At 33.8% G+C, this 13,089-nt stretch overlaps 1 protein-coding gene across 1 annotated transcript in view; it reads left to right on the top strand.

Annotated features, from left to right (window-relative positions):
• Positions 1 to 425: 425 nt before the first annotated feature.
• Positions 426 to 13,089, top strand: part of NALCN (sodium leak channel, non-selective) — a 326,977-nt gene continuing 314,313 nt past the window's right edge. Inside the window, exons 1-2 of the mRNA XM_077155855.1 lie at positions 426 to 557; positions 4,970 to 5,152. Coding sequence (XP_077011970.1) covers positions 450 to 557; positions 4,970 to 5,152 — 291 coding nt within the window. The 5' untranslated portion in view covers positions 426 to 449. The remainder of the gene's footprint in view (positions 558 to 4,969; positions 5,153 to 13,089) is intronic.

Raw genomic sequence — 13,089 nt, 5'->3', positions numbered from 1 at the left:
ATTTCATCTGGATTAGACAGTACACTGGCACAGTCCACATTTAAATGGATATAGCTCCTGGTATATGTACACATACCTCAGCATTTCCTAATAACACATGTGCTCTAAGAGGCAAGCATATTTTACTCTAGCTGGGCTTGACCAGTGCTGTCTTAACTGGGATCTACCAGCAGGTGCACAGGTGGCCTGTTGGATTGGGAAGGAAAAAAAATGAAAGCTTGTGTGAATATTAATTTTTACCACATTCTTTTAAAATTTTGATTTGCATGTGTTTTATTATATGCAATATAGTAGAACATGTATATATACTCTATAAATGCATAAACATGTATAGGGGACTCCAACTTTGTTTGTTGATAAGGGTAAAGATGGTTCGAATGACTAATACAGCTTTCTCTTTCCTTTCCTAGACTGTTGTTTTGTACTTACTAGCCTAAGCTAACTTCAGCATGCTCAAAAGGAAGCAGAGCTCAAGGGTGGAAGCCCAGCCAGTTACAGACTTTGGTCCTGATGAATCTCTCTCAGACAACGCTGACATACTCTGGATTAACAAGCCAGTAAGCTTCTTTTTTGAAGTATAGAGGAGCACATGCTCATATAAGGAAAATTTGATTCATATAATTCACAGATCATGTACCCTTGGCTTTGAAATGTCTCTTTGAGCTGTGGTAGAGTAGGATGAGATTTGGGGTCTGGGGGCTGAGGAAAATTCAAATGAAATTGAGGTGTCACTGTGAGTTACTCATATGGGAACATATGTGAGGCACTCTGGCTCCCCCCTCCCCCATCTGCACACCCTGTCCCCAGGATCGCATGCCAGATAGAGAATATACCACACCTCAGGCTGGTCCAAAGCTGGAGGTCAAGGTGAGTAGCCTGTTCTTCACAAACTTTCTTTACTCATAGCTTGCAACCTGCATAAAAATCTGTGAGAAAATAATCAAAAGTGTGGAATTTAAGGTCTCCTTCTGAGGTGCAGGTTTGACTACAAATAAAGGTTAATGAATTAGCGAATAGTGTCAATGAAGAACTTTGTGACTTTCTCTGATGAGAAACTGGGTGAGAACTTGAGGGGAGGATCTGCTATAACAGGCATCGTTGTAGACTAGACAGTATAACAACCAGAACTAAGCTGAAATGGCACATTAATGGGTCTTGGAAACTCGGCTCTAAATACAAAGTAGGAGCAACTTAATTATTAAACTCATAGTGGAGGCTGAGGTAATGAAATGACAGAACTGCTACCATTCTCAGTCTCTTTCCCCAACTATGAGAAATGCTTCATCTCCCTGCCCTTTCTGAATCTTTCATCCTCCAATCTTTCTTCTAGATTACTTCCCCACTTGACTGAGATTTCCTTCTACAACCCAGATTTTCTCACATTACCTTCTGCTGTACAATCAGTGAAACATCCCTATTGCTACATTGTAACATTAAATGTGTTAGTATTGCATTCAAGACTCTTTTTCTCTGGCTCTCAGCTGTCCGGTGACTGCCCCTTTCCCTTATCTGTACAGTCTATGCTTGAGTTTCCTCAGGTGACTTCTTATTCCTCCAAGTTCTCAAGCTGTTTGCATTTGCTCCTTTTGCTCATGCTGTTCCCTTGCCTGGAAAGCCCTTTCCAAGCTCCTCTGATGAGTGAAATCCTCTTCATCCAATAAGGCCTTCTCAGATGTTACCACAGCCTCAAGTCTCTTTGAAAGCCTCCTCACTTCACCCTCCTCACCACAGATAAAATGAACTTTTTTCCTCTGCAGCAATTATTCTATTTTATATTTGCCTATATGTAATATATATATATATATATATATATACATATATATTAAAAAAAATATATACACACACACATATACATACACGTATTTTTTATTAGACTATGAAATAGTAATGGGTCAGAACTGTGTTGTTTCCATTTCTATGTCCTCAGAGTCCCACATAATTTCTGACACATAGTATAGGCCTTCATTTATAGAAAATTGAAAGATATAGAGAATAAAGGGATCAGAGCCATCAGAAAATAGGACCTTCCACAAATCCTTTCTTAATAACTTCATCTCCAATCCTCACTTGTCCTGTAATGACCGACTGGTTCCATGTTTGGTTAAATCCTCACATGGAGCACTATTCTCTGCAGTTTCCCTTTCTGGAAGCCCCAAATTTTCCAGAACATCAATTTTTGGTTTCTTTATACCCAAAAGTTCAGTTGTTAGGTTATCCCTTTTTTGTCACATTTCACTAAAAACTGCAAGGAGAAACCAGGCTTCATTTTCTACATTCAGTTTAGAAATCTCCTCAGGCAAGCATCCCAGATCATTGAATTCAAATTCTCCCTTCCATCCAGCACCAGCATTTAATTTTGCCAGATTCTCTGCCACCTTAAAACAAGGGTCACCCTCCTTCCAATCTGCAGTGACACATTCCATATTTCTGTCGAAGGCTTCAATGGAAGTATCTTTAGAGTTCATATTTCTACCAACTATCTCTTCAAAGCAATCTAGACTTTCTCTATCAACCCCCTCATGATTCTTCCAGAATCCCTCCCTTATCCATTTAAAAAGTTGTTCCAACATGTTTGGTATTTGCAAACACAGCAGCACCCCACTCCTCTGGTATCAAAATCTGTTTTAGTTTGCTAATGCTTCTAGAATGCAATACACTGGAAATCGGCTGGCTTTTATAAAGGGGATTTATTTAGTTACAAACTTACAATTCTTCAGAGGAAAGGCAACTAGCTTTCCACTGGGTTTCTCTGTCACATGGAAAGGCATATGGCAATGTCTGCTGGTCTTCCCTCCCAGCTTCTGGGTTCAAATGGCTTTCCCCAAGGCAATTCCTTTCTGCATCTCCCAATGTCTGGGTCTAAGCTCTCTTCTTACCACTCTGTTTTTAGCTCCCAGCTAATTAAATCAAATTTCACTCATTGTGAAAGGCACTCCCCTTAGCCGACCACAGATGTAATTAGCTATAGATGAATTTCACATCCTGATGATTTAAGTCCATTGCGGCAGAGCAACTGGACACCATCCCCTCACCAGTTTGGCACATGAACCTCAATATTACCCCATATATATAGCTTTCTGAGAACTTCTGAAGAAAATTGTATTCTAGCTGTAGCCTATGAGTCACTTACTAAAACATTAATGCTTAATTTTTAATTCTTCACATTTTAAAACTGGATATTATAGAGAAGAATTCACCTTTGAAGTTCATTCCTATAATTAGATCCATTATGTTGGAAACCCTCATGGTGCTAAATTCATACACTGATTTTTTATTTAGAATAAAGAAAAACATTTTTAATTGTGAAATATAACAAATATGCAGAAAAGTTTTAACTTTCAAAGCACAGTTTAACAAGTAGTTATAGGCAAATTTCAAATTATGTTATGTTCCACAATTTCAGGTATTTCCTTCTAGCAGTTCTAATATACTAGACTAAAAATACATATCAATGTAATGTGTCAGTAGCCATAATCTAGTCAGTTACACCTCCTCCATCTCATTTGATCCTTCTCCCATTGTTCAGGTATATTGGGGCAGTGACCATTCTAACTTCTTCATGTTAAAAAGGGCACACTGATGTTTTTTGAAGCTCTTTCATACTGCATAAAAAACATCAACTCTTAAAATCGATTAAATTACCAGTGACTTACTTGGTAAGGGACTAGTAGCATTATCTCTTCATGCAAATATTATAAATTCCCGATAAATATTATAACCTGCTCACCATTATGAGAGCATGAGTTTCCTCAGAGTTCTTATGTTTTCTATCATTTATCTTGGATGCTTACTGTTTTTCATAGCTGCAGAGTTAATGTCCATCTACTAAAACTAAGTTAAAACATCCATTTTCAGGAGCAGCATAAAGAATTAGCATGACTGCATATATATCCAGAATAAGTGATAAATAAAATATTTAAATTGTTTAAAGGTAGATTTTCATTGTGCTGGAATAATTAACTAGTATTATCAATTGTGTGGTTTTAGCATATAGATACAAGTAAGTTATTTTTTATCCTAGGTATTAGTTTTAACAATAAAATACTATATGTAAATGATTGTATTTCCTATACATGTACACATACATATTTATATTTTTAATTTCTACTTCTTTATGATGGAGTTAAGGAAAATTGTCAGACAGTGGGTTTGCAGCTAGGATTGCATAGAAATACTGTAAAAATTTGGAAGCAATGTCTGGACTAAATTTGCATAAAACATGTCCTACAAAATAAAAGGTGAAAGTCCATTTATTATCTTTTTAACATGTAAGATGAGATAAGATTTAGAAACCTTATTTTTATACAAGATATTACATACACATTAGAAATAAAAAAGAAACCCCTACATATGGGAAATGTTATATATCAATCCTTTTTTTTTTTTTTTTTTTTTTTTATTTTCTTATGTTGAACCATCCTTGCATACCTGGGGATCAATCCATTTTTAAAAATTTTGTTCTACTTGGACAGGCCATTGTGCAACTAGATTTCAAGGAAGTTACCGTAAATATAATATGGTCTCTGACTCTGAGTGCTCATACTATATTTAGAAAGTATAAAAATAAGAGCAAATCAAGTTTCTCTAGGAGTATACTAATACATACCATATTGAATCAATGTCTTACCTGTATCCCAATGCATTAGAAAGTATTAGACAGAGCCTTTGTGGTAGCCTGACCAGGTTCAAATCTAGGCTTTGACTCTTATTAAGCCATGAACATTGGAAAGTCTTTTAACCTTTCTGAGTCTCAATGTGTTTATGTGGAAAATGGTTTGTTTTGAATGTGTGAAAATATTTAGCACATTATACACACTTTACAAACATTAGTTTCCTTCTTTCTTGCCTCTATATTAGAAAAATATTTTAATCTCAGTTTTATAATGTTCCCCAAATAGTATGATTCATAAATACAAGTTTAAGATATGATTTTATGGTGTCAAATGATAATGTTGGACTATTATTGCAGTGGGTTCACTCTTTGCTACGCATCTGTGCCATCATCAGTGTCATTTCTGTTTGTATGAATACGCCAATGACGTTTGAACATTATCCTCCTCTTCAGTACTTGACCTTTACTTTGGATACTTTACTGATGTTTCTCTACACAGCAGAGATGATAGCGAAAATGCACATCCGCGGTATTGTCAAGGTGAGTGTTTCCATGTTATTTAAACTAATAACCAAAATGCACTGAAAACCTTACTTTCCATAATAACTTCAGTAAAACAAAACATCTCTAGATTTTGTCACTTTTGAAATCCTTTTAAAAAAAAAGTCAGGACTCCAGAGATAGGTTAAAGTATAATGCTTAAGAACACCAAAAACCGGTAATGTGTGACATAAAGCACACAACCTTGGATTATGAGGGTTAGAGTTAGATGCCTAGATTGCCTGCTTTGTGAAGACCAGTGTCTTTCTTGTCACCTCAGGAAGAGCCCATGACCTGATATAGTGACTGGCCCAGAGTAGGAACTTTGTTATTTATTTATAGAATGCAAAATAAATGTTACATGATAAAATTAGAAAGCAGTGATTCAGCAGAATGTCAGTTACCTGAGGATTTTAAAGATATGAAGGGATAAAAATAAAGGACATGAGGTTGCAAGCAATTCCAGGACTATAAGAAAAGAAAATCTAGTATGAAATTAGAAGATTTGGAAGACTCAAACAAAGAAAAGCAAAGGAAATGTCCCAGGATATCTCTTCTTTCTGAAGCAATAACCTTATATAGCATTTAAAAATATGTAAACTATTTCAAATTGTACTGTTTAGGGAGAAAGTGGTATAATAAAGCAGCAGGATGACAAATTTACAAATCCTGTATCATTGATTTACTGTAACTGTATCATCATCTCAAGTTAGTAACTTTGGTAGAAAGATGCCTCATTCTTTACCGGGATTTGAGAATTGAATGAGATCATGCATAACATGTAATTATTGATCATTTCACTTGCTTTCCTACATTCACTTTAAGCTGTTCTTTAAAAAGTGTGATCAGAGACCAAGTGTTAATGTGCTCATCTTTTTTTTTCTCTTTACTTTTTAATGGGCACTTTTACACTATTAACAATAGTCTATAGCTTACATTAGGTTTTGCTGTTTGTGTTGTATGCTTCTTTTTTTAAAAAATTTATTCCAGTAACAAAAATTCATCTGAAATTTCCCCTTTTAATCAAATTCAAATATGTAATTGAGTGGTGGCAATTACATTCACAATTCTGTGCTACCATCACTACCATCCATGGCCAAAAATATTACATTACCCCAGTGGAAACTCTGTAACAATAAGCATTGACTCTCCATTCCCTACACTACCCCAGCCTCTGGGAACCTGCATTCTAGTTTCTGACTGCATGAATTTGCATATTTGAATTATTTCAAATCAGTGAGATCATACATTATTTTTCCTTTGGTATCTGGCTTATTTCACTCAACGATATGTCTTCAAGGTTCATCCGTGTTGTAGCAAATAGCAGAATTCTATTCCTTTCTATAGCTGACTAATAGTTCATTGTATGTATAAGCCACATAAGCCACACTTTCTTTACCATTCATCTGTTGATGGACATGAGCTATTTCCATCTTTTGGAAATTGTGAGCAATGCCACTATGAACATTGGCATACAAGTATCTGAGGCCCTACTTTCAAGTTTGGAGGGATATAAGTAGAAAAGTCATATGGTAATTCTACACTTAACTTTGAGGAACTACCGAACAGTTTTCCACAGCTGATGCAGCATTCTACATTCCACCAAAAATGAACAAGTCTTCCTATTTTTCCTCGTACTCTCCAACCCTTATTTTCCATTTTTAAAAATAATAGCCATTCTACTGGGTGGGAGATTATTTTGACTTGCATTTTCCTAATGGATGATGATGATAATGAGCATCTTACCGTGTATTTCTTGGCCATTTGTGTATCTTCTTTGCAGAAATATCTACAAAAATCATTTGCCCATTTTTTAATTGGTTGGTTGTTTTGTTGTTGAATTGTAGGTTGCTTTGTATTTTCTGTATAAGGGAAAAAAATGTGGATTCCAAATACTTTCTCCTGTTCTGTGGGTTGTCTTTTTACATCCATGATAAAATTCTTTGATGAAAAACTAGTTTACTATTTAAATTTTGATGAAATACCATTTATTTATTTTTTCAGTTGCTTGTGGATTTGGTATAAAGTCTAAGAAACCCCATTGCCTAATGCAAAGTCCTGAAGATGTTTCCCTATGTTTTTTTTCTAAGAATTTCATAGTTTGGGTTCATATAATAGGTCTTGGATCCATTTTGAGTTAATTTTTGTATATGGTATGAGGTAAGGTCCATCATCATTCTTCTGTATATGAATATCTAGTTTTCCTACCACCATATATTGAAGACTTTATTTTCCCATGAATGGATTTGACATCCTTGTCAAAAATCAATTGGCCATAGATATGAGGGTTTATTTATGAACTTTTATCCGATTCCACTAGTTTATATCTCTATACATGTGCCTATATCATGCAGTTTTGATTACTGTAACTTTGCAGTAAGTTTTAAAATCAGGAAGTATAAGCCCTCCAACTTCCTTCTTGTTTTACAAGATGGCTTTGGCTATTTGGAGCCCCTTACCCTTCCATATATATTTGAAAATTAATTTATCCATTTCTGCGAAGAAAGTTTCTGGAGCTTTGTTTGAGATTGTGTTGAATTGTTGGGTAGAATTGACAACTTAAATATTTATTCTTCCAATCTATGTACATGAATGTCCTTCCATTTATTTAGATTTTCTTTTATCATTCAGAACTGTAAATTTGCCTCTCGGTACTGCTTTATCTTCATACCATAAGTTTGATGTTACATTTCATTTTCATTCACCTCAAGATATTTTCTAATTTTCCTCGTGGCAGTCTTCTTTGAAAAATTCATCGTTTATGAGTGTGTTGTTTAATTTCCTCATATTTGCAAATTTTCCATTCTCCCTCTGTTATTGATTTCCTAACTTCATTCCATCATGGTTGGTGAAGATGTATTGCATGGTTTCAGTATTTTAAAATTTATTGAGACTTGTTTTGTGTCTTAAAATATGTCCTATCCTGGAGAATGACCCAGATGCAATAGAGAGCAATGTGTTTTCTACTGCTGTTGTGTGAAGTGTTCTATATATGTCTGGTAGTTTAGTTGATTTATAATATTATGGCTTTTATATTTATTTCCTCATTAATCTTCTGTCTAGATAGTCTATCTATTGATGAAAGTGATGTGTTGAAGTCTCCTACTATTAATGTAGAACCGTTTATTTCTGCTTTACAATATGTCCTTGTTTGCTTCATATACTTTTTGGCTCTGTAGGTCTGCACATGTTTGTATGCTCTAACATAATCTGGTAACCCTGGAGTATTTGTCTTCGGAAATTTGGTAGGATTCCTCTCAGAACCCATCCAATTCTAATTTGAGGGTCAGAGTTTCCTTTATACTACTCTCTACTATTCTTGAGATTCCTAAATATGCTGCTTCATTGATTTCTTATAAGAACTATTGCTGCTGACACTTGCTTTGTCTATTATCTTTACTATTTTGTAAAGTATACTTTTCTAAGAAAATATCCACTAGGTAGTTTCTTTAATTTTTTAACATAGGCTTGCTTAAAATTGCTTTAGTTTTCTCTGCTTGCTTGATATTTTATCCTTGTCATTTGTCCTTTTTTTGTTATTTGACTAGTATTTCTTTTAGTTAGATTGGCTAGTAGAGCTTTTTGGTTTTTGTTTGTTTTTCTTGTTAGCCAATTGGTCTACTTATTTTGTTTTGTTTTATTTTATTAAATTATTTACCTATTTATTTATTAGTTCTCCTTCACTGATTTTTGCTTTATCTTCATTAAAGTCTTCCTTTGCTTTGTTGGTTTCCTTTACTGGTCTTTTCCAGCTTTTTTGAAGGTCCTTACTCATATTTGCATTTCTTGTGATTCCTGAATATCCTGCATCATTACCTTCTCACATGAAATGCTGTTGCCAGTAACATTGTTTCCCTTCTAAGTCACTTGATCTTTTCCACTGAAAAGAAAGACTCTTCTCCTTTCTTGTTAAAGTCCAGATGTTATACTAGAATATATCTCTTCGATGATTATTTGGGTAGACTTTACTGTATGCATCATGTGGTAGTTATTCAGTTCTAATGCTCTGCTTTTCTTCTTGAAGACTCCTTTTATATTCTAATTAGACCAGGATCTTCATTTCGGTCTTTTATTTCCACAGCTTTCTTCTTTTTCTAAATTTTTATCTTTTCTAAATCCATTTTCCTTACTGTATTCCTCCACGGTATCCATTCACTCTTGTGTCCTTCTAGTTTACTCTTTTTTCTAAAATGATTTTTTTCATTTCTTTCTAATTTTCCAAGCCCTTTCTTCTCTTTCCCCCATCTCCTATTATTTAGACACCATTTATGTGCTATTACATTTTAATTATGTGACACTTTTATATATCCTATTTTCCTTACTTTCCTTTGGGTAACTTTTAGTATTCCACTACAATTTTCATCTTTTTCATGGGGGTCTTTTTGCATGTCTTTTTTGCGTGTCCTTTTTATATGTGGGTACATTATTTGGTTCGTTTTTATCTGTGGTATGGCTATTAGAGTCTGAGCATAGTTTTTTTGTTTTGCTGTTCTTGTTAATCATATGAAATGAGAATTTCTCTAGCAGAGTGGGTGGAGTAGTTTTTACCCTCAGTTTGAAGGTTGCTTCCTCTGTAGTTGTCGTGAAATGTATAGAAGCACAACTTCTCTGTGTTTTTTTCCTCCACTCTGAGTTCTGCATTTTCTGGACAACTGTACCTGTTTTCTAACCTTTTTGATCCTTTGTCCCCAGTGTCCCAGTCCTACCTTATTTGGTTTCCAAGCCAGGAGTTTTTCTTCCATATGGGTCCATGTGTTTCTGCACATGGGAAAGGAGTTTTTGTTGGATATACTTGTGAGATTAGTATGCTCCAGTACTTCTGATTTTCAGACAGTTTCTTGTTGTTATTGTTTGGGTTTTATTTGATTTTTGTTTTTGTTTTTTATTCACCTGTGATTTGTAACTAAATCTACAAATTTTGACAGTTGTTCTCAGGTTAATTATCTGAGGTGTTCGTTAAGTGTTCCACTAAGAATTTGTTGATAATTTCTGCATTCTGGAATTCTTGAAAGTCAGAACTTTCCTATACTCTTACCTCCACAACCTCCCCATCCCTGCAGTCTGGAGGGGATCCCAATATTATCATGGTCAGGTCTTTATTTGGGGGTACTTAGTCACTTATTTATTCAACTTGATGTCCATGAATATTCCTCTTTTGCTATCCCAATTGCTTTATCTGTTTTCTTAGGATATTTGGGAAGATTAAAATAAAGCACCACCAAGATCTCACCCAACTTTCTCTGAAAGATCTTACATTCTAGGTGGAGCACTTGGTGATTGAAATGAAAAGGTGCTGATTTTTTAAGTTTCCAATATGAATGGAACACATCCATGACATGTTCCTAGAATAAAACTTTTGTTTTCTAAGTTATTTGATGAATTATGAACTTGGATTTCGCATCATAAAAATGATAGTAGGTACCACATAGCCTAACAATAAAAAGACCAGAGGTGAACTTGATAGATAAATTATAGATTCATTCCACATGAACCCAGCACTAAATGAACAAAGGTTTCAATAGTTGACATAGTAGAAGTTTACATAGTAGAAGTTGAAGCAATTATTTTAAAATAACTTAATTTAAAGCCAAGTTATTTTCAAAATTCTATAAATGAGCCATTTCCAGTATTTTTAGAATTTCAGCAGTATTTGGATGAGCTATTTACTAAAATGAGAAATGCTTCTCATATGTACATTAGGCAAGAATTGAAAATTAAAAGTTGTCAGATATGATTTTACTGGTTTTAATTTAGGAATAATTAGATTACATACTAAAGTAATGCATATTTTTATAATATTGAATTGTAAACACTATCTTGATTTAAACAGCACAGCTTCATATCTCATTAAATTGATATTCAGGGTTTAAGTGCTGGCTGAAGTTTTGTTTAAATATGAAGTCTGATTATCATAAACCAGTCTTTACATATATCATCTCACTGAATTTTTACCATATGGGCCGTAACAAAACTCATTAAATTATTAATATCATTTTGGTACAATATACTTGAGCAAAAATTAATGTTATGACATAGACACAGATTAAAGAGCAAATTAAACTACTTTCTTGTATTTTAAACTTAAATTTTTAATCAATTTTAACAAAAAGCCATCTGTCATCTTAAATTTATGCTGTTAATTTAAATCTTAGTGGCTTTGAATTTTTATTTGTAAATTTGTTTTAATTTTATAGTCGTATGAGAAATATGGCCATATTGTCGGCATTAAATTACCTCATAATAAAAAATTAATTTTATTTTAAAATACTTTACAAAGTATTTTTAAATTCCTTATAAACATTTAAGGGCTCTATGACTCAAAGAGGACACTATGACAATTTTTAAAGGGCCTATTCTTTTACTCAAGTTTTTTGCTGTTCTCTCCTCAAATAAACCTACTATAATTTTTGAAACTTTTGTTAAGCAACTTCCTGATAAAAAAACCTACTTTTCATGAAATATTTCTACACTTTTTATACCTTTTTCATCTGTCAACAACACCACAGTTACTTCTCACTCATTTTTCTCCTCTTACCCAGAATAATTCAGAAATATATGTTTGTGTTTGTTTACTTCTAGGACTTAAGCTTACATTTATTCACACAGGTATAGGCACTTAATAAATATATATGCATCCACTTTGTCCTATTTCGAGCACTGGGCTACACTTTTAAAATAAATTTTCACATTGTTTGAACAGAGTTTATCCAAATTATTAAATATTTACCATGCTTTGGTTTTCAACTAAAATATTTCTAAGAAACAGTCAGATTTAGTAATTAAGCAAGTAAAACTAGTCCTTTGTATATCATCTTGTGGAGCAGTATATGAGTTGATATGTGATTTCTGAGTGATTTGGGGAATCCTGGTCTCTAATGTTGAAAGAGTGTTTTCCATGCATACAAATATAGCAACCCATAATAAAATATTTACAGGAAGAAACCAGTATGTTGATGCCCATCCACCATATACAACTTTAAAATTATACTTAGCCTGGTTTGTTATGATACAACTAAAATTCACATTGAATGCTTAAAATACTGTGATCTAATAATATCTACTATACAATTATGTGCAACAAACCAAGCCCAGAAACTATTTTTCAAGACAAAAAGTCCTGATTTTTTTCTTTCATTATTTTCTAGACTTGATCAGTAATTTTATGAACTTAGTTGTCTGCCAGATGCATTCACATGTGTTTCAAGAGAAATTTACATTCCCAAGCACTGATCCAAGATTTCCCTTTAATCACTCAGCAAACATTCAGTGAACTCTTTTACTATGCTAGTCCTGCCCTAGGACAAGCCAGCCCCTGCCCTCGCAAAGGGTACCTGATCCATGTTGTGAAACAGACCCAGCGCGTGAGGCACTCCTTTTCTGAATCCAATCACTTCCTAAAAACATGCTGGATAGCATATTTTCAGAGAATAGAAACCCATATTTCATTAATTTAAATTTGCAAACTAATGATCCATTGCAACCCCAATGAATTTCTCCAAAGAACAAGAAAATACTCTTTCACACCTACAGAATAATCCATCAAATGTTCTGCATGATATGAAAAAAAAGCACTTAACACCAATTGCTCAATTATTTACTGTTAATGAACACAGGAGTTGATGTTTTGTATGTAATACACAAAAACAGGAACATGTCCTATTCTGTAAATTAGCAGATAAATACTAGGTTAGAGTACTACCTGCCATATTCCATTGAATCTAAAATGCCTTCAATTTTAAGATGCATCATTGCTTTATATACCCTTAAGAAAATGCTGCTAATTACATTCTGATGATAAGATGTAAGATTATAATTGATGTGTCAATTACAAGATGCATCCTAACTTTGGAAATGTTAAACCTCACAGAAAAAAAAAAGCGATGCCTTATAATAGATGGAATGTGGTAAAATGGACATGGATTGGTTGACTTAATCAA

This window comes from Tamandua tetradactyla, chromosome 4 (genome assembly GCF_023851605.1).
Source record: "Tamandua tetradactyla isolate mTamTet1 chromosome 4, mTamTet1.pri, whole genome shotgun sequence".
NCBI lineage: Eukaryota > Metazoa > Chordata > Mammalia > Pilosa > Myrmecophagidae > Tamandua > Tamandua tetradactyla.
The sequence above is the reverse complement of the archived record's forward strand: the minus strand, read 5'-3'. Positions and strand labels throughout refer to the sequence as shown.